The sequence below is a fragment of the Bombyx mandarina genome, chromosome A1 (assembly GCF_030267445.1).
Source record: "Bombyx mandarina strain Sakado chromosome A1, ASM3026744v2".
NCBI lineage: Eukaryota > Metazoa > Arthropoda > Insecta > Lepidoptera > Bombycidae > Bombyx > Bombyx mandarina.
In genome coordinates, this window is record NC_143234.1 from 18,037,404 (window position 1) to 18,059,363 (window position 21,960).

The window sequence follows — 21,960 nt, forward strand, 5'->3', positions numbered from 1 at the left end:
AAGTCATGACAAAATAAAAAATAAAATCTTGTCAAAAAATTTAAAATTTATAATTAACAAATAAAAAATAGGGGTTGATCGTAGAGGGGTGAAAATTTCAGAGTAATATGATTTTTTTTATTCTAAGTCATGACAAAATAAAAACAAAATTCTTGCAAAAAAATTTAGTTTTTAATTAGCAAATAAAAAATAAGGGTTGATCGTAGAAGGGTGAAAATAGAGGATTGTATGTATTTTTGTATGTTGTATCATTGATTAATTTCAAAATAACATATTACTATCAAAAACACATACAGCAGATATATCTGTTTGACAATGACGATCATATCACATAAGACCATTTTTACAACAATTGTTTTTTTTTTTCATTTAACTCTCACTAATATCTATTACCAACACTATAACAGAAGTTGATGATTTTTTTTATGAAATTATCGTTTTCTTTTAACCGGACTAACATGATGAAGTTTAAAGAAATGAAGTTGAATATTGTTAATGAAAGAAGACAGAAAGAAAGAAAGAAAAGAAAGAATGAATTTTAATTCATCGGGATTTTTTCCTTACCTCTTTTCGATGATGGCATTACTAAAGTATTATCTATATTTGACTACTCCGCCAAGAACTTCCGACTAGGAAGAAATTCCTTCACCGTAGAAGTCAATCATGACCATTTGTTAAGTACGTATTTCATTAGAAAAATTCATACCGGCCTGCGGGATTCGAACACCGGTGCATCGCTCAACACGAATGCACCGGACGTCTTATCCCTTAAGCCATGACGACTTCTGAAATTTTGTCTTTTAAATATAAATTAGTGATATTACAGAAAATTAGCAGTGGACAGCATAAAGTCTTGATAATAATTTTCCGACTCCCACCGATCTAGTCTGCATCTTAACAATTTATGGTAGTTCAAATTGCAGGTTTAAAGGGGTGAGCTACCATCTTGTTTATTTCAGCCGCGAAAGATTAGTTTGAAAGGTAAAACAGACAGTATACCAATAAACGTAAAACTGCAATGAGCGACCATGACTACCTACCATCAGGTGAGCCGTACTCTCGTCTGGCTGCAAAAGCAAAACAAAAGGTTCTATAACTGCTTTTTGTTGAAAAATAGGAAATGTGATAATTAATTTCTATGCTCAATAGTTCCTGTTCTTTGCGTCTGCGCGCTGCTTATACATAATAATATGATCGGTTCGAAAGATTGTTAACTCTTCAAGAAAGATTTGTCGTTTGCAACAGGTGAGGCGCGGGTAGTTTCAACAAATGAGTCTTTATCATGCACTGCGGGCTAATCGTAGCAAAATGCGTAGTGACATAGAGATTCAGTAATACCCACCAAAATAATTAAAAAAATCCCGCCGAACTTTGATTATTTAATACAACAAAAATCAGAAATACTTTCACCCGGATGCTTAAAATTTTCATTCCATCCATATTTCATTACCGAAGAGCGAGCAAATAAGCCGAAAAAAATGTACTGAATTAAAAAAAAAGAATCATTTCACGTTCTGTTTAGGAGCATCCCATTATTTCAAACGGAGAGCACATAAATTAAGAATGCATAATTCAATTTCGTATGTTTTATGTACAATATTTTTTCTGGACGTAGCCCGGATTTAATGAGAGGGAAAGAGAAAGAAACATGTTCTCTCATATTTGGTTAAGAGAAAAATAAAGTTAAGTGGTTTACACAGTGGTACATTATACATATTATATTCCTCTGGAACGCCGTATTTTTCCTGCCTACAAAATCAAGAGGTAATCAGGAGAGCCCAGATGTCAAAATCAGCCGTGAAGCGATTGGAGAATAATTGGGGAAATCACAGCTTAAACAAAAAAACTAAGATAAAGTTTATGCGAACCCTTATCTTCTCCGTATTCTTGTACATTTCTGAGACGTAGACCCTCAAGGCCCGTAACAGATCGAGAATTGACGCATTTGACATGTGTGTTGGCGCAAAATGTTGGGCATATCATAGATGGAGCGCCGAACAAATGTGTCAATTCTCTCGGAGCTAAACGTCAAGACCCCTCTACAATCTACGTGGCCCAACGAAATCTTGACAACTTGAAAAAACTAATAGTTGTAGGGCACGTGGAAGGAAAGAGAAGTCAAGGAAGATCGCCAACCAGGTGGACGGACATTGTAAGCGAGGCCACAAACACCAGCGTCCCGGGCGCCATTAAGCTGGCCGAATGCAGGCAACGTTGGAAGAAGCTGGTGCAGAAACTAGACCAAGGTGGTCACGACCCTCAGTAACGAGGAAGTGACGAAGAAGAAGAAGACAAAGTCAAATTCAAACAATCGTGAAGTCCACTTTACGTTGTCATAGTCGATCACGGCTAGCTACAGCATTTTAGGAGTGCCTGCTTCAAGAACATTCCTTTCATTTTTCCTGCTCACCTCATACGAATAGTCGGGATTCGAGTTCGGGTTCGAAGTCGTCGTGGCCTAAAAGATAAGACGTCCGGTGCATTCGTGTTGCAGCGATGCACCGGTGTTCGAATCCCGCAGACGAGTCCCAATTTTTCTAATGAAATATGTACTCAACAAATGTTCACGATTGACTTCCACGGTGAAGGAATAACATCGTGTAATAAAAGTGAAACCCGCAAAATTATAATTTGCGTAATTACTGGTGGTAGGACCTGTTGTGAGTCCGCGCGGGTAGGTACCACCGCCCTGCCAATTTCTGCCGTGGAGCAGTAATGCGTTTCGGTTTGAAGGGTGGGGCAGCCGTTATAACTATACTGAGACCTTACAACTTATATCTCAAGGTGGGTGGCGCATTTACGTTGTAGATGTCTATGGGCTCCAGTAACCACTTAACACCAGGTGGGCTGTGAGCTCGTCCACCCATCTAAGCAATAAAAAATAAAAATAAAACTGGCCATGAGACTACTGCCTGTTTTCAAATTTCCTACAGGATATAGAAAGTTTTTGCAAAGAAGAATTTCAAGGATAAGGATACAAGGATAAAAATTGTTTCAGTTTTTACTTAATAACTTTTTGAGTTAATACAGATTCTCGTTTACCGTCACCCCGATGGAAGTTAAAGACTTGATCAAAGACCTACGTCCTCGCAAGGCTCCCGGTTCCGACGGTATATCCAACCGCGTTATTAAACTTCTACCCGTCCAGCTCATCGTGATGTTGGCATCTATCTTCAATGACGCTATGGCGAACTGTATCTTTCCCGCGGTGTGGAAAGAAGCGGACGTTATCGGCATACATAAGCCCTGTAAACCAAAAAATCATCCGACGAGCTACCGCCCAATTAGCTTCCTCATTTCTCTAGGCAAACTGTATGAGCGTCTGCTCTACAAACGCCTCAGAGACTTCGTCTCATCCAAGGGCATTCTCATCGATGAACAATTTGGATTCCGTACAAATCACTCATGCGTTCAACAAGTGCACCGCCTCACGGAGCACATTCTTGTGGGGCTTAATCGACCAAAACCGTTATACACGGGAGCTCACTTCTTCGACATCGCAAAAGCGTTAGACAAAGTCTGGCACAACGGTTTGATTTTCAAACTATTCAACATGGGCGTGCCGGATAGTCTCGTGCTCATCATACGGGACTTCTTGTCGATCCGCTCTTTTCGATATCGAGTCGAGGGAACCCGCTCCTCTCCACGACCTCTCACAGCTGGAGTCCCGCAAGGCTCTGTCCTCTCACCCCTCCTATTTAGCTTATTCGTTAACGATATTCCCCGGTCGCCGCCGACCCATTTAGCTTTATTCACCGACGACACGACTGTTTACTATTCTAGTAGAAACAAGTCCCTAATCGCGAAGAAGCTTCAGAGCGCAGCCCTAGCCCTAGGACAGTGGTTCCGAAAATGGCGCATAGACATGAACTCAGCAAAAAGTACTGCGGTGCTATTTCAGAGGGGAAGCTCCACACGGATTTCCTCCCGGATTAGGAGGAGGGATCTCACACCCCCGATTACTCTCTTTAGACAACCCATACCCTGGGCCAGGAAGGTCAAGTACCTGGGCGTTACCCTGGGCGTTTATTCTCGGTAGACTCTACCCCATGATCTGTAAGCGGAGTAAATGTCCCTTCGGAACAAGGTGACACTTTACAAAACTTGCATAAGGCCCGTCATGACTTACGCGAGTGTGGTGTTCGCTCACGCGGCCCGCACACACATAGACACCCTCCAATCTCTACAATCCCGCTTTTGCAGGTTAGTCGTTGGGGCTCCGTGGTTCGTGAGGAAAGTTGACGAACCTACACGACGACCTGGGCCTCGAATCAGACCAGAAATACATGAAATCAGCGTCGGAACGGTACTTCGATAAGGCTATGCGTCATGATAATCGCCTTATCGTTGCCGCCGCTGACTACTCCCCGAATCCTGATCACGCAGGAGCCAGTCACCGTCAACGCCTTAGACACGTCCTTACGGATCCATCAGATCCAATAACCTTTGCATTAGACGCCTTCAGCTCTAACACTAGGAGCAGGCTTAGGGACCTCGGTAACCGTACTCGTCGAACTCGACAAAGAGTTCGCCGTGTAACCTAACCCATGAATCAGCTCGCTGAGTTTCTCGCCGAATCTTCTCAGCGAGTCGCGATTCCGATCCGGTAGTTGATTCATTCGCGAAGCAGCTACTCTTGAGCTGTTAAGTCTCCTTCGGAGGCACTCGGGTAGCTGTTAGCAAATCCCACCCCTCCTGGCTGAGCCTTTGCTCGCCCACCTGTCCTGGTGAAACTAGAAAGGCCTCCGGGCCACCAGTAATCTTTCAATCATAAAAAAAAATATCTCATTAATCAATTAATATTGACACAAACTGATTAGTATAGTAATAATTATAATGAGAAACTGTTAGTACGAACCAAAGTCACACATATTGGTTTTGTAAGAATAAACATAGAAAATAGTTTTATTCTTCTTCTTTTTCTTCCTAGCGTTTTCACGAAGTAGTGCCACAGCCGGCTTTCCTACTTAAAATTTTACTACCAAAACAATTTAGCGTTTAAAAAGCTTTGATGTCCTAATTCAACTGATATATAGCTCATATTTATTTCAAAAAGAAAAAATATGATCCGCATTCAGTATAAGGCTATTCAGGCTAAGAAAAGCAACGACGTGTGGAATTTCAAAAATTGAAAAGTAAAAATCTCGAACAGTAAGGTCGAGTGACAATAAAATCCATTCTCATCATTCTCAATAAATATTCATGGCAAAAAAAGAGAAGAATACGGCTATACGGGAAAAATACCCTCAAAATTAATTCGACAACACTGGAGCCGTGTTTTCTCTTGATTCCAATTTAACTTTCTCGAATTCTTGTCGCATCGTTATTTTTCAATTAAATTTTTGTTACGTTAAAATCCTTTCTGTTTATTTGGCACTTTTCATACGATTTCTGTTCCTATCTATAGAAAAAGGACATGTTTTCGCGACGACTGTTGCTGCATCTACATGAAGACAGCATTTCTTACCTTTTTGCACCCGAAATGCCAATTTTTTTTGTTGTCCTTGTAGGCACACGAGCATGCGGCCCACCTGATGCTGAGTGGTTACCGTCGCCCAAGGACTTCAGCAATGCCAGGGGCAGAGCGAAGCCACTGCCTACCGCCAATTTTCGTTTTATGATTGCAATAGTGCTCAATTTCATCCGGTAGTATATTTAGCGTAACACTGATCTTTCTAGGACCAGTGCTAACAAATTCTTTTAGCTTAACCTACATACCTGTCCGCGCGTAGTTCGAATAGTCCTTTAGTCTACAAAGAATTAAGTATGATAGAAGCTCAGAGCCGTACAGTACCCGGCAATAAATATTGTACATCGACCTATAAAAGCAAAAATTGGCTAATTTCGTATTTTGTAGAGCGTTATCTTTGTACTGTGCGGCTTTTTGGAGTCCACAGATGTCGACGCATTTTGTGACACAGCTTTTTTTTTCCTACCTATGCTGATAGCCTTGAGAGGCTATTTCAGGTTCACCCTAACGTGTAGGTGAGTTCACGGGGCTCAAACCGGAGTGTTGCTAACATTGGCCCTAGCAAAAGCAGTGCTTCGCAGAATCTACCACAGGATCGGAAACGCGACCCACTGAGAACATCCGGCGAGAAACTCAGTGAGCTGTATCTGTGGGTGACAGTCAAACGTGAATATCGGAATGTTTTATACCCAAAATAAATTCTCACAGTTAAAGCCCACATATATGGATTACGTGGCTTTCGATCTATCACTTGTAGCGTAAAATTTATTGACAAGCACTCCTGGTTGGCCACCGTACAATAAATTCACATTGTCAGTAACATAGACGTCGCTTGCTTAAAAGACGCTGTTTTGTTTGGCATAAATTAATTAAAATATGAGGTTTGCTGAGAGTACTCAATGGTAGTAAGAGACCTTTACCGGTAGTAGGACCACTTGTAAGTCCGCACGGGTAGGTACCACCGCCCCGCCTATTTCTGCCTTGAAGCAGTAATGCGTTTCGGTTGGAAGGGCGAGACAGTCGTTGTAACTATACTGAGACCTTAAAACTCATATCTCAAGGTGGGTGGTGGCATTAACATTGTAGATGTCGATGGGCTCCAGTAACTACTTAACACCGGGTGGGCTGTGAGCTCGTCCACCCATCTATCTATCAAAACATACACTTGGCTGTGCCTCTAGCATTGTTGACGTCCTTGACTGACGGACACCACTCACCATCGGATGGGCCGTATGCTCGTCTGCCTACAAAATCAATAAACAAAACATACCAACATTTTCAACTATAAAATATTTTTTTGTGTATCTCAGGAATGTGGACAAGATAGGACTATCATAACAAATTATGCCAAATTATCCTAAGTCTAAGGCAATTGTGCAGTGTAGGATAGTGATTGTTTAAATTCATATTATGGTAAATATGGTAGTGTCGACAATTGTTGTTTTTTATATTGTTGGTTATCAATATGTGTAATTTTCAGATGCCTGATGAAGGTCTAATAAAAGACCGAAACGTTGCAAAAATAATAATGTAATTTGTTATGATAGTCCTATCTTGTTCACATTCCTGAGATACACAAAAAAATATTTTATAATAATTATGGACGACAATATTGATAATAGTAATTTTCAACTATGTACGATTTTTTTTATTACAAATAGTTGCAACTGAATAGCTTGCATAACAATAATGAAGCAAGTTAAAAAGAAACCGGTCTTTGTTCGAGGTGTGTAACTTAGAATGCACCTGCCAAAGAAACAAACGTTATCGTATTGCTTTCTTTATCGAAAGCAAACAAAAGCCGATTGTTTCTTCGTGGTGTATAAAACAATTTTCTTTCAAATAACCAAACAATACTTCGCTCGGTTTTGGGTAATATCGTATTTCAGATTTTAGTAACGGCGAATGAGATTTATATGATGTGTCTGTCTGCATTGAATCGAAATTAAAGTTTGCCTAGAATCTTTGTATGAAAAATGAAAAGTGAGTTTTAGATTTAATTTTTTTTTTAATGAAAATTTATTCAGTACTTATTTTATTTTCTTCGATTTTCTCCAATCATAGATATAATTAAAATTAATTTTACGGTTTACCTTAATGCCTTGAAAATATTCTTAATTAGGACAGCTCTTTTTGTTTTTTTTTAACGCATACATAAAATACATAATAAGTTTTACTACGATACATATAACTAATAACAAATGCTTATATGCTTTATATGTTTTTGTATTTGATGATTTAAATGATATCTTGTTCGTTTTACGCTAGATCTTATATGTGGGTTTAGCCAAGTGGTGTTAAATGGTAACCAGCAGACATCACAACGTGTATACCGCCACCCACCTTGGGATATGAGGTCGGAGTCTCAATTATATGACGACAGTTAGTTAAGCCTGAACACATATCTGCTCTAAAACAGAAATTTGCAGGAAAACGGTACCTAGAAAACGCACTACCAGTACTTATGCAATTCGGTTATATGTAGAAAACATTATTGCTGTATCGTAAAACATTTTCGTGAACATTTGTTGAGTATTTCTTGGAAAAAATTGAAACCGCAGTACGGATACACCGGCGGGCGTTATAAAGTACTACAGCTCCAATTAAATAACATAAAATAAATTGCGAATAACAAATTTTAATTTTTTATTCAAAAGTCACTGTAAATTCAACTATTTTACAACTTAAAACTTTTTAAGTAAAAACTTTTACAAATAATTTTGTCTCTTCGATTCGATCACAATTTTAATTTGCATTCTTCACTCTGCAGACGCGATACAAAAGGAATCTCTTTTTTTTCTAATGAAAGAAACGTCAAAGCTTGTCAGAGTATTTTTTCTAAAGAAAGTTTTAATTAATTTCCTTTGTAGTAGTCCAAGGGAACTTTGATATGAATAATCATTCGGAGGCATTTAAGCTCTTATGGATGTACAGTTTTGTATTTATATTCGAAGTATCTAAAAAAAAAGAAAATATTATAAAAAAATTTTTTTTGTTAAGAACTTGATCAATGTATAATACGTACTACCGGAAGTAAGTATGTTAAGGTTAAATAAATGTATGTTTAAGATAAGGTATGTAACATAAGGTGTTGTTTTTTTTTATATAAAAAGGTATGTATAGTCACAAATATTTAAACGATTTTACAAACATTCCAGAAATACTCATCATTCTGCTCTCATCAGTAGCCTTAATGTCCTATGGCTATAATACCAAACTGTTCTCCCACAGTCTTGGCTCCGAACCATCTCTATCTATACTCTATGCGAGAGATAAAAAAAGCGATAAAGTCACCAACGAATGTCTCATGGAAATGTACCCTAAAAACCTTTACAAATATCCGCTTCGCATAGATCGTAACGACATTCCATGCATCATACATTGCGTGCTCAAAAAATTCGGTATTATAAGCAATGACGGCTTCATAAACATCAAGAATTATTATCGAAGGGTCCAAGCGATACACAGATACGACCCGAGGATATTGATATCGGATGTCGGCGAAACATGCGCACAGAATATCAACGGAATGAATTTGGACCACGATGTATGTAAGAAAGCCAAAGTCTTCAACGATTGCACGCAGCTTTATGCGATATCTTACAGAGAACCTGAAGACTGGTAGCAAAACGATTGAGTAACTCAAATACATATCGAAGATTCCAGAGAAAAACTATATATTGAACCACCTTGCGATAACAGGGCCACGAGTTTCCTAGTAAAAGCCTTTTGTATTCAACTTTTTATGTTCATAATAAAATCGATAAGCGTTCTATTTTTATTCTTAATTGCATTCTCCACGAAGCTTTCAGAGGAAAAATCCCCTTCAAGTCGTTCCTACTTGATAAATAAATTAATCATTCAAAAGTTTTCCGATCCGAGAGGCCTTAGATATTTTCCTTATTGATTAGATATTCTTTGTACATCAAAGACAAGACAAAAAAAAACTGAAGTAGGTATCTTATTTTATTTACCATTTTGTATTTAGAACGTGACGTAGACATACTTGTCATGTCATGTTATTTCATTTAACTTTGCCATGGAAATTGAAGTGCGTGACAACTATTGTCCAACGCACCGACCTAATCACTCACAACAAGTGTTTTAAAACATTAATAAAGAGGCTATTCTTATATTATAAAATAACTACTTTAAATTTCTAAAAGCTTATTACGATTAGCTCGATTAAAATTTAGCTTACGTTTCAAGGGCGGTTAATATCTGGGCTAGTTCTGTGGAACTTTTTTTTTTGATCAGGAGGTAAGAAATCGCCGGACTCCCACCCTCCACTGGGGACGGAGGGCAGGGTATGGTATGTCGGAATCGAACCGACTAAAACCTCCTGTCGCTCAACAACCCACGTCCGAGCCTCGCATGAGACAGAACTCATGAAAAGGCAAAGGGGGGACAGTGAAGCGGAGTACATCTCTCCCATCACCCTCCCCCTCGGGACACCGGGCCAGCGATCGTCGGCGCCACGACCACCAGCCCTCTCGGTAGTTCTGCTGTACTAATTTGTATCTTAAAGAATTGTGTTCTCAAAAATAGTAAGCGCTTATGCAACACGGAGACATTTTGTACTGCTAGTGTTGCTAGAGATGAGGAACTAGCTACCAATCGACAGCAAGAAATACCTCACTCCCATACATTTTAGTTCAGACTGTCACTCAGAACATAAGCCAATTTTTCTAAAGCAAGTTACAAAAATCTATGCCGTCGAAATATACTTTATTTCAAACTAGTAAGTAACACTTTCTGAAAAACTGAATTAACTGTCGAAGTTTTCGTAGCCTAATGGGGAAGACGCCCGCTGAGCTCGTATTGACTGGCACTACGTTTTGGAGGTTCCTTTTCCACAGTGCCTACAAACGATACCCACAATGAAATATCATCGTTTTATAAATTAAGCCCACTTTTTTTTGCCTACCGATGCTGATAACCTTGGGAGGCTATATCAGCTTCTCCTTTACGTGTAGGTGAGCTCACGGTGCTCAAAACGGGTGTGTTGCTAACACTGGCCCTAACAAGCTCTCTCTAGCAGAATCTACCACCGGATCGAAAACGCGACCCACTGAGAAGATCCGGCGAGAAACTCAGTGGGTGGTGTCTATGGGTTAATTCACTCGTCGAGCCCTTAGTCGCAAGCGACGGGTTCGGCGTGGACGGTGACCGATAAACCCGCTAATAATGTATAGTAGCTACTAAGAAGATGTATTACAGGCATTGATTTTAGTCAGTTTTATGTGTATCCGAAACATCAAAACAAATACATCCCCAAGTCGTATTTCAAATACAAACTTCTTTTTAGCAAATAAACCGGCTACCAAGAATTGTATACAACTAGATCCCAAAGTCACCTTTGCCATTTAAAGTTAATATTTTCTTTCTAAATGCCCCGAAGGCAACGTTGCCCTACAAGCTAGACTAACCTGTAGTTATGGACGGCTGCTAAGTATTTAATAAGGCTGTATTTCGCATTCAGTGGAATTCTTGGAAAACTTTCCTACATTGATAATAGTAAAGTTAGACATTTTACTAGGATATTAGCTATACAATTTAATACTTGAGATAACAGCTGGGTAAACGAAAACGGATTTACACAAAAATAGATTTGCTAATGAGAACAGCTCTTGCCAACTGTTCGTATATTATATTTTTACGTTGTTAAAGGAATCAACTGTGAGGACTAATTTTCTCACATCTGTACCTTTATCATACCCGTAACTGACGTTATTATAAGCGATCATAACATTCTGGAACATCGGAACTAACGCAAATGGATAGAGAATGATGTTGTAATTTCTGGGATTTATGAATGTAAGCCTGTAAGCAAATACATAGCTCTAGTATATTTTATTGTTACTAGAGGTCCCGCAGTAGTCGAAATTCGACTATAATTAATTGGAATTGTAAGTTTATACACTATTATGATTGTATTTTATACTTCTATAATCACAAATTTCGCCAAGACTACACTATAAAAAATATTAACAAAGGCAAACAATATTTAATGTATTCTCAATTTGACAACAGACGTCAAGAACAAAAGATTGACAATAAATAGTATGCATGCGTGTGTGCGTCAAATACATGGTATGTAGTGTGTGTAATGTTTTCTTTATTGATTTAATGTATCTTTTATGCATTATTTTAAAAAAATATTAGCATTGTGCACTTCTTCTCTATATTCTCTATAAGTGTGGAAAATTTCATACTCCTCCGTCCGCGCAATTTTCGTAAAAAGGGATACAAAGTTTTTGCTTCACGTATTAATATATAGATAATACCAAAACAAAATTAACTTTAGAAGCACATAGCGTTACGTGCATTTTTTGCAAAAATATGTCTATTTTCTAATTCGTGTTTTTTTTTCTCTCTTTCTTGTTATAGGTATTTATAACCGATATTTGTCTGGCCGCCAAAGAAATGCGATCAGTTTAACATTATTTTAGCGTAAGAATACGATAGCAAATAAAATATAAATATGTACGTGAAGCAAAAACTTTGTACCCCTTTTTACGAAAATTGCGGAGTATGAAATTTCCAACACTTATAGAGAGAATAGTATAGAGAAGGAGAGCAGAATGTTAATATATTTTTTAAATTATGCATAAACAATACATTAAATCAATAAATAAAAACATTATACACACCACCATGTATTTGACACACACACGCATGTATACTATCTAATTTTGTTTATTGATGGTTTATTGTCAAACTTTTCTTATTGCTTATAGTCTGTGGTCAAATTGAGAATAGATTAAATACTGTTTGTTTTTAATAATATTTGTCTAAAGTGTAGTCTCGGCGAAGTCTTTGACAATAGAATCATAATAGTGTACTGGCTTATAATTTCAATAAATTATAGTCGAATTTCGACTACCGGGGGACCACTAGTATAAAGGGGATTGCCCACTCTCCATAGTGTGCTAGGCCCAAGATGGACATCAAATATTACTATAAAAATGTACTGATTCAAATTCTTAAATGTATTGGATATCTAAAAAATATATTGAAATTGACGCCACTATTATAAAAAATATAATAAAAATAAAAACTCGTTTTGAGGTTAATTTTCTATATAAATAAGTGTCGGATTGTGAGATACTTCAAGAACTTTTCTTTTCTTAATGTTTAAGATGTTCCTAATGTATTTTTATCCAATAGGGTATAAAAACACACTTAATTCTTTAAATATCTATATTTTCTTCATCTTCATACACAATTAGTATCATCTAAAAATAGCAAAGGAGAGCATATACACGGTTTTAAATCTCGGTCAGGGTAAAACCACAATTCACACAATGTTTTTTAGTCGTAGTATGAAACGTTATTGATAAAAGTAAAATAAATCGAAGAAAAATCAAAACACATCCATTTTGTACGCAAGCACAACACCACAAGCAGCAAGCGAAGTATCAGTCAGTCAGATTAAATTCAGTGTTGTCAGTATAAAGAAAAATAATTACATGAAATTCATATATCGATTATTTTTTTAAATAACCGATTTTATTTATATCTTAATTTTTTTTATATCTTAATCGATTGATTTATATCTTAATCTTTTTTTTACGAGTACACATTATTTTTTATGTTTTTGTTTTAGTTGTACATATTTAAATAACAATACTAGTAAAGTTTTTTTTATTGCTTAGATGGGTGGGCGAGCTCACAGCCACCCTGGTGTTAAGTGGTTACTCGAGCCCACATACATCTACGACGTAAATGCGCCACCCACCTTGAGATATAAGTTCTAAGGTCTCAAGTATAGTTACAAGTTAAAGTCCAATGGGTATGTCTTCGATGTTATTTTATATGCATAAAATTCATTAAAATCGTTTGATTAATGATAATACTTAAAATGATTTATTTATATGTTTTATTTATATACTCAAAATATTTACTTCATACGTAAAAGGATTTGAAGCTGGCAATATTTTTCCCGCAAAAATAAAAATCCTTGTTTTTTCAATAGAGTTACTTTTTTTAAACTACTTATTGTAAACTGTAGTGGCGCTTATTTGCAAGAAAGTAAATGCATATTTATTTATGACAAAATTAATGCAATAAGTATTTTTTCTATAATCTATTGTCCGCTTTGGGCCTAAAATGGGCCATCCCCTTTAACGTCTCTTCAAAGTTGCATTTTTCTTTAGAAGTGGAAGAGTCAGGAACGCGTTTTTTCAGCGATCGAACATTAGAAACATATAGAATTTTATATTCTGCCTATTTCTGCCGTGAAGCAGTAATGCGTTTCGGCTTGAAGGGTGGGGCAGCCGTTGTAACTATACTGAGACCTTAGAACTTATATCTCAAGGTGGGTGACGCATTTACGTTGTAGATGTCTATGGGCTCCAGTAACCACTTAACACCAGGTGGGCTGTGAGCTCGTCCACGCATCTAGGCAATAAAAAAATATGTTTATTCGAAAGCTAGAACTATAGATATCCAATCTGATTACACCTATAATATGCTTTATCTATATTTATCACACCCACATTAGACCCAACTGATTACATGATAAGTCATATAATTCAACTATCTGTTCCAGATCTTGTGGTATTACTTCTCATTGTCTCGGCCATCGAAGCTCGAATTTCAGTGATGTACGCTCACGATAAATTGAGTGATATGATAGCAGATCAATGCCTCAACGAGATGTATCCTAGATCGAAACGATTGGAAATCGAGGAGTCGGACGAGCCTTGCATCATATTCTGTGTTCTGAAGAAGTTCGGCATTATGAGCCCTACCGGAGTCATCAATTTGGAAGCTTATAGGTAATTCAGTTAGATATTTCTTTTGTTTTTTAGTTCTTAATAATTAAATAGTCTTATTTTTATTGTCATGAACTTCCACGGTGAAGGAATAACATCGTGTAATAAAAATCAAACCCGCAAAATTATAATTTGCATAATCATTCGTGGTAGGACCATTTGTGAGTCCGCACGGGTAGGTACCCTATTTCTGCCGTGAAGCAGTAATGCGTTTCGGTTTAAAGGGTGGGGCAGCCGTTGTAGACAATACTGAGATCTTAGAGCTTATATCTCAAGGTGGGTGGCGCATTTACGTTGTAGATGTCTATGGGCTCCAGTAACCACGTAACACTAGGTGGGCTGTGAGCTCGTTCACACATGAAAGCAATAAAAAAAAAACGTAAACTCAAATCTCATTTTGAAATTTATAAAAAAAATTATATTTAAATAGTAAGTTTTCCAACGCTAGAGAGAGACTTAGTCATGCCCCTGTTACAACCAATATTTATGAACATTTTCTGTCACGTCTGTAGAGAGGTCGTATCTCTTCGAAGCCAATAAAAAACGAACCAGATCCGAAAACGATTGTTTTGCTGACGAGGTCAAGATGAACCCACATTCTCTAAATAAAATTCTATGACGTAGCTTTCGCGCTATTCCATGATGCCAGGGACTTTTTTCGCATAAAATATTGCACGTCTCCCTCCATCCCATAAGTTATAATATTTCGTCCTCAAAGGGCGTAGCTTTCCCCTGGGCTATTTCCTCTAATTTTCCAACGAAACTTGACCTTACCGTAATGCGGAAAACTTGTGAATAAGTTTCATTCAACGCGATTATTTATGGTATATCTTTTATAGTTCCATTTTAGTTCTGCCAGTTTTTTTTTTTTTTTGTAATATACGCTTTGTTTCTAATTTATATTTTGAAGAGAATGATACTTCCATTATTTTATAACAATGTATATAGGCATGACGGAAACAAAAAATACCGAGTTAAATATATGTAAAATTATTTTTCTCAGTATACACAATTGATTAATTAACTAGAACAAAACATTTTTTTTTTTTAATAATTTGTAAACGTATATATTAAAAATAGTAATAAATAAATGGCGTTATTCAAATTTGGAATACTTAATCACACTATGATTATGTTACATGGTCATTAATGCAATTACAAACGACTACTGAAGTCCGCGAGGACGCCATCCCCGGCACAGTTAGTACAAACAGAAATCGCAACGTGGCTTCCGTTCGATATAATTACTTATATATGCTTCAAATTGAAGATCTCGATTATGTTTTGAAAAAGATCGATCTTTAAACCGAATCGGACATACACCAAGTCTGCGGTATCAATTCCCAATTAAATCGATCTTTTTCGATCGAATTAGTCATAAAAGTCAAATAAGAGACATCAAATATTTTTTCACACAGGAAAAAAAAAAGGTTTTTTGTTTTTTTTTATCCATTGCGATAATATCGGAGAATCTATTGATTTTACAGGTTAATCACTTTGCATCTCACTAAACATATATGCTTCATTTAGAATTATTGATTGTAACCAACATAACTATACAACGTAATCTTGATCTTCCATTTCTTTGAGCTTCGAGCCACATTAAACCAACTTAATGATGTCTCGCTGTCTGTAGCCAATTTTGGTGCCACTTATTAAAAAACGAAGTTTCAATGACTATATTTTGCTTCTTTAAACGAAGGGCACTTGACGTTTAGTTCATAAACAATACATTTGAGAAGTAGGATCTCGGGTTTTTCTCAAAACTACATCCCCAAATGACATATTTTGCATTTATCACAAAAAGACATAATCGATCACCAAGTAATTAAGTTAATATATTAATTACAATTTTAATGCCTCGACTCAATCTAATTTAGAGCTTAAGCACAACGGAGCGGATGATCCGCTTAGCGGAACCAATTAATTTCGTTGGTTTGCGAAATTGGAATGGGGAGAACATAAATCAAGAAATGTCCGTCATACGTCGAACGCTTGTCTGGGCGAAATTCCTTTTAACGGGTAACATTGGCGGTAAAATCATGCAGTTATTACGACTAGTGGTCCCGCAGTAGCCGAAATTCGACTATAATGAATTGAAATTATAAGTTCAAACATTATGATGGTTCTAATTTCAAACACTATTATACTTCTATAATATAATCACAGATTTCACCAAAACTACACTATAGATAAATACTCGTAATATTAAAGACAAACATTAATATTAATCTATTCTCAATTTGATCACCGACTTTAAACAATAACAAAAGTTTGACAATTGACCATAAACAGAGTATATTTATATATATGTGTTGTGTCAAATACATGTTAGTGTGTGTGATTACAGTTTTTTTATTGATTTAATGTATTTTTTAATTAAAATTTATAAAAAATATTAGCATTCTGCACTCCTTCTCTATATTCTCTATAAGTGTTGGAAATTTCATACTCCTCCGTCCGCGCAATTTTCGTAAAAAGGGGTACAAAGTTTTTGCTTCACGTATCTATCTATATATATAAAAATGAATTTTTGTTCGTTAGTCTCGCTAAAACTCGAGAACGGCTGGACCGATTTAGCTAATTTTGGTCTTGAATGATATTAGGAAGTCCAAAGAAGGTTTAAAAGGTAGATAAAAATGAAAATGCTCGGAACTAAATAAAAATAACAATTTTGTTTTCCCTTTGCTGTGTCCCCCGTCGGACGGATTACTTTTGTTTTTTTTTAAGTTCGTATAAAATGAACTTGTGAAAAGTTTAGGTCTTTCATTTATCGATCAACTAGTTAATATGATGGGCGTTTATCAATTATCATGCGTAACTTCCAGAAAACGCGTACAGCTGCCGGAGCAATTAGCTCAGAGGAATTCAATTAACGACTTCGGAAGCGCGTGTCTCGAAAGCGCTGAAGCAACGCAGCACAAGCAAGATGTTTGCAAGAAAGCTAAAGTCTTCAACGAATGCACACACCTTTATAAAATCTTACTTAAATAAAGATACTGTGAGTTTAATTTGGCTAATCAACCTAGATTTTTTAATTACAGTTCGGTATGCTACACCTATTAAATTATCGTCTTTTTTTTTTAAATGGTGTTAAGTGGTTACCGGAGCCCATAGACATCTACAACGTAAATGCGCCATCCACCTTGAGATATAAGTTCTAAGGTCTCAGTATAGTTACAACGGCTGCTCCACCCTTCAAACCGAAACGCATTACTTTTATTAGAAATAGGCGGGGTGGTGGTACCTCCCCGCGCGGACTTACAAGTGGTCCTACCACCAGTAAAAGTTCTCTGACCCAACTTCGGTTATTCCTAACTGAACTAACTTGTAAGTGACGTCTTTAAGTGATTGCCCAATTAAGCCCTAACTGCATTAATTGAATACTTATATATTTTTATACAAAGAACAGAAAATTATTTCCTCTAGGAAAATTCCCTTCACATCCCTTCACCTTTACACGCCCATCGCTAAGCAGAATAATAATATATTCCACCCATATACAACCCATTCCACGCATCGGTCCATCAATAATTTCTTTATGTTTGAAGGTACCGGTCATTGTATATTAATACAAAATTTGTTTCAGTTCGGTAGATCTCATAAATTGATATCATAATTTGACTTCATTATATTACAGCACTAATGTAAGTACTACGCTTAGACCAGCACCACCAACCTATCTCATTGTGACAGGAAATAGTTATGCGTTACGTTTCCAATTAACACCGTTTCTTTATTAATGCAACCTAGATGTGAACCTTATATCTCAAGGTAAGCACAAGTATCTATCAAATTAATGAGATGATGGTAAAGCTGTTAACTATAAGATCTCCTGTCAATCTTTAAAAATCATTGTCCGACGAACTTTAATTTCAAATATTTTCTGATAGATTTTCCATATAACAAGTTTTCGCTCGAAATCGCTCTGAAATTGTATTTCGGCGGCAGACTGTGTAATAAAATATCAACGATTTGACTATAAATACACTGTTTTTATAACAGTTCCTAAAAGCTTTTTCTTCTTCCCAAAATGTCAATGCCAATCTGTAAGTCAAACAAAAAAATGAAAAATTCTTGTATTAATCTAAATAATTTTCGGGGCCTAATCGTACCAACAATTATCCTAGGAAACCGTGCATCTCTTTTTATTAGCTTCAATAGCAAATAAGAATATAGCATCATATTGCACCATCGGTCCGTAGAAGTCACCCTCACCCTTAAACGCCACCAAACCAGAAAAAAGACGCTAAAACGTATTTGACTGATGGTAGGACCTCTTGTGAGTCCGCACGGGTAGGTACCACCGCCCCGCCTATTTCTGCTGTGAAGCAGTAATGCGTTTCGGCTTGAAGGGTGGGGCAGCCGTTGTAACTATACTGAGACCTTAGAAATTATATTCAAAGTGTGTGGCGCATTTACGTTGTAGATGTCTAAGGGCTCCAGTAACCACTTAACACCAGGTGGGCTGTGAGCTCGTCCACACGTTTAGCAATAAAAAAATAAAATAAATTTATTCCGATTTGAAAACTGGGGAAGACCATTATACAATTAAATTAGAACTTATACATCATGCCTCTTATCTTGTTAATACATGTAATCACCATCACTTAAGATTATAAGGGGCCGTAAGCCCATTTGCCCATCTAGAGCAATATACATTCTAGAGTTTTAACCAAAACACTCATTAACAAAACAGCAATGTACACCGTTAATTCAAATTCCATGGAAGTGGTCCATTATTCAAACACTGTTTTATGAGTCGTGTCGGTAGCTGTTTTGCATTACAACTCGATTCGCTTATCACATGCAGGCACTCGTTCTTAATAGGATCACGCCCTAACTCGAGTACACGAGATTTAAATCCGTTCGAGGGTATCAAATTGTTCGATTCGAATCTTGAACCTTTTACCCTCCAAAATAAACCGATAACCAAAATGGTTTTTCTTTTTTGGGAGCATAATATTTATTTTAATTTTCATATTCGTTGTCAATACTTTCACGCCCTTTTATGTGAACAAACAAAACTTAGAATACGTACTTAAATAATTTGTCATCATAACAATAGAACAAGAACTGTGAATTCTGTAGACTAGTCAGACAAAGCACATAGAATCAGCAAGAAACACTTACGGGTTATTAGCTGTTGACTCTACCAATCTACCCATTTCTACCGCGTAGAGATCATCATCCGGATTTAATTAGCGTAGAGCAATAATTACTTTATAATTACTTATAAAAATGGCTTATGATGTTATATAAATAAATAAATCACATAAAACTGAGGGTAGTTGTAGATTTCGAAATTCGAAACTTTGAATTAAAATACATTATGCGTTATGTAAAATTGTTAACAGAATTTTGTTTGTATTTTTGTCACTTTTATCGCCACAATTGGTGAACTGATTTAGATGTGATTCAGTGCTGTATAGATATGGATATCCTGAGTGCCTCATTGAAGTCGATAGAATTCGTGTTTGGAGTCAAAATGATTCTTAAATAACACACGTAACATTTATGAAATTTTGAAAACACATCATGATTACGTAACATTTATATCATATTGAAGTTATACTTCTTTAGGCGCGTTATGAAAAATTGATGAGAGTGAAATTGCGCCCGCGCCGTGACACAAAATTAACAGAATGAAGTTACCCACTAAATCGCTCATTACAATACGACCGACGTAACTTGGCGAGTCTGAATATAGCCGCAGGTGAACTTTCGCGCATGTACACTCGTAAAAAAAAGTGTTATTAGCATTCATTTTTTAGTAATATAAATGACAAAATTAGTATTAAATATAATTCATACTAAATATTATTAAAGTTAAATATTTATTATTAATTATTTAATATTAAAAAAAAAAAAAAAAAAAAAAAAAAAAAAAAAAAAAAAAAAAAAAAAAAAAAAAAAAAAAAAAAAAAGTATAACTTCTTACGCGCGTACATAAGTACACGCCCCCTTTTTTTATTACATTAGATGATCATACTGCAAACTTGTAATGGAGTAATTTCAGCGAATATTATAAATCAGTTTGAAACGAGACTTATAACAATAAATATAAGTCAAAATAATCGTTATTTAGACAAGATAATTTGTTATTATACAAACATCAAAATCCTTCCAATTAGCGTCGAATACCCTCGTTTGTAATCCGATCACTCCTCAATATGAGCACATAATTAAATTAGTCTCTAGATATAATGGATTCGGTGTGCGTATCAGATACTACCTATTATAATAGGAATCTATTACAGTAGGTAATATCCGATATTCAAATTTAAATTGACAGTTCTTCGAAATTGGGTTAGGGTGAAGAAGTTTAAAGAAGAAAGTCCTTACATTTTTAAAATGTGTGTAAAATCTTCAGTGTACATAAAATATGTATCTATAAGGAGTATTTTACATTAGGCGGTCAGACGACTTCATGATCCGGCTAGTCCCAACTGTTATCCCATGGAAATCGCAAAGGGAAGGAAACATAATGTCTAAATCTTACTACGATTTATTATTTACAGCTATCCTATGTCCGCCGATAGATATACGGGTATATTAACCGGTCTAAAGGTATTTTATAAGCAAATAATATGCGTCTGAGATATATAACTAGTCAGGTCATAAGTATTGTCACACAGTAAAAACTTTTCTTTTAGAATGCTGGCCACAAAAAAGTTTATTGAATTCGAATTTCGAATTGTTCATGAAAATAAAAATGTATACTTTTAGAATTTTACTCATTTTTAAATATGGAGTGGACGCTTAAAGAAGACCGTGTTGCAGTTATTGCGTTGCATCGTTGCGGTTACGCGCCAATTCAAATTTTTAACATACTGAAAAATTTGAATATAACCAAAAGATTCGTTTATCGTACCATCAAACGATACAATGAAGACTCTAGTGTAGATGACAGGTAAAGAAGTGGTCGCCCTCGGTCTGTTAGGACTCCAGCAGTGATAAAAGCTGTGAAGGCGCGAATTCAAAGAAATCCCAAACGTAAGCAGAAACTGTTGGCCCATCAGATGGGGTTAAGCAGAACCACGGTGAAAAGGGTGTTAAATGAAGACTTAGGGCTTCGGGCATATCGAAGAAAAACAGGACATCGTTTGAATGCTCGTCTAATGGACCTGAGACTGAAGAGATGCCGCGCTTTGTTGAAGCGGTACGCGGGAAAAAAATATCGGGAAATTCTTTTTTCGGATGAAAAATTTTTTACCGTAGAAGAGAGCTACAACAAACAAAATGATAAGGTGTACGCACACAGTAGTGAAGAAGCGAGCAACCGTATTCCGCGTGTCCAACGAGGTCATTTTCCATCATCGCTCATGGTATGGTTGGGAGTTTCTTATTGGGGCTTAACAGAGGTACATTTTTGTGAGAAAGGTGTAAAAACGAATGCAGTTGTGTATCAAAATACAGTCCTGACGGACCTTGTGGAACCTGTTTCTCATATCATGTTCAATAACAGGCACTGGGAATTCCAACAAGATTCGGCGCCAGCTCATAGAGCGAAGAGCACACAAGACTGGCTGGCGGCGCGTGAAATCGACTTCATCCGGCACGAAGACTGGCCCTCCTCCAGTGCAGATTTGAATCCGTTAGATTACAGGATATGGCAACACTTGGAGAAAAAGGCGTGCTCAAAGCCTCATCCCAATTTGGAGTCACTCAAGACATCCTTGATTAAGGCAGCCGCCGATATTGACATGG

At 36.5% G+C, this 21,960-nt stretch overlaps 3 protein-coding genes across 3 annotated transcripts in view; 2 read left to right on the forward strand and 1 right to left on the reverse strand.

The window, feature by feature from the left end:
- The window catches only part of LOC114242736 (xibalbin-1), a 481,172-nt gene that overhangs the window by 110,634 nt on the left and 348,578 nt on the right, over positions 1-21,960 (reverse strand). The window lies entirely within an intron of this gene.
- Positions 8,784-9,095, forward strand: LOC114242762 (uncharacterized). The gene has a single exon (XM_028174032.2). The coding sequence runs from the start codon at positions 8,784-8,786 to the stop codon at positions 9,093-9,095; it is 312 nt and encodes a 103-aa protein (XP_028029833.2).
- Positions 13,988-17,256, forward strand: LOC149499607 (uncharacterized). The gene is made up of 2 exons (XM_089739838.1): positions 13,988-14,253; positions 17,079-17,256. Exons 1-2 carry the CDS (start codon positions 13,991-13,993, stop codon positions 17,242-17,244), a joined length of 429 nt encoding a protein of 142 aa, XP_089595964.1. The 5' UTR covers positions 13,988-13,990; the 3' UTR covers positions 17,245-17,256.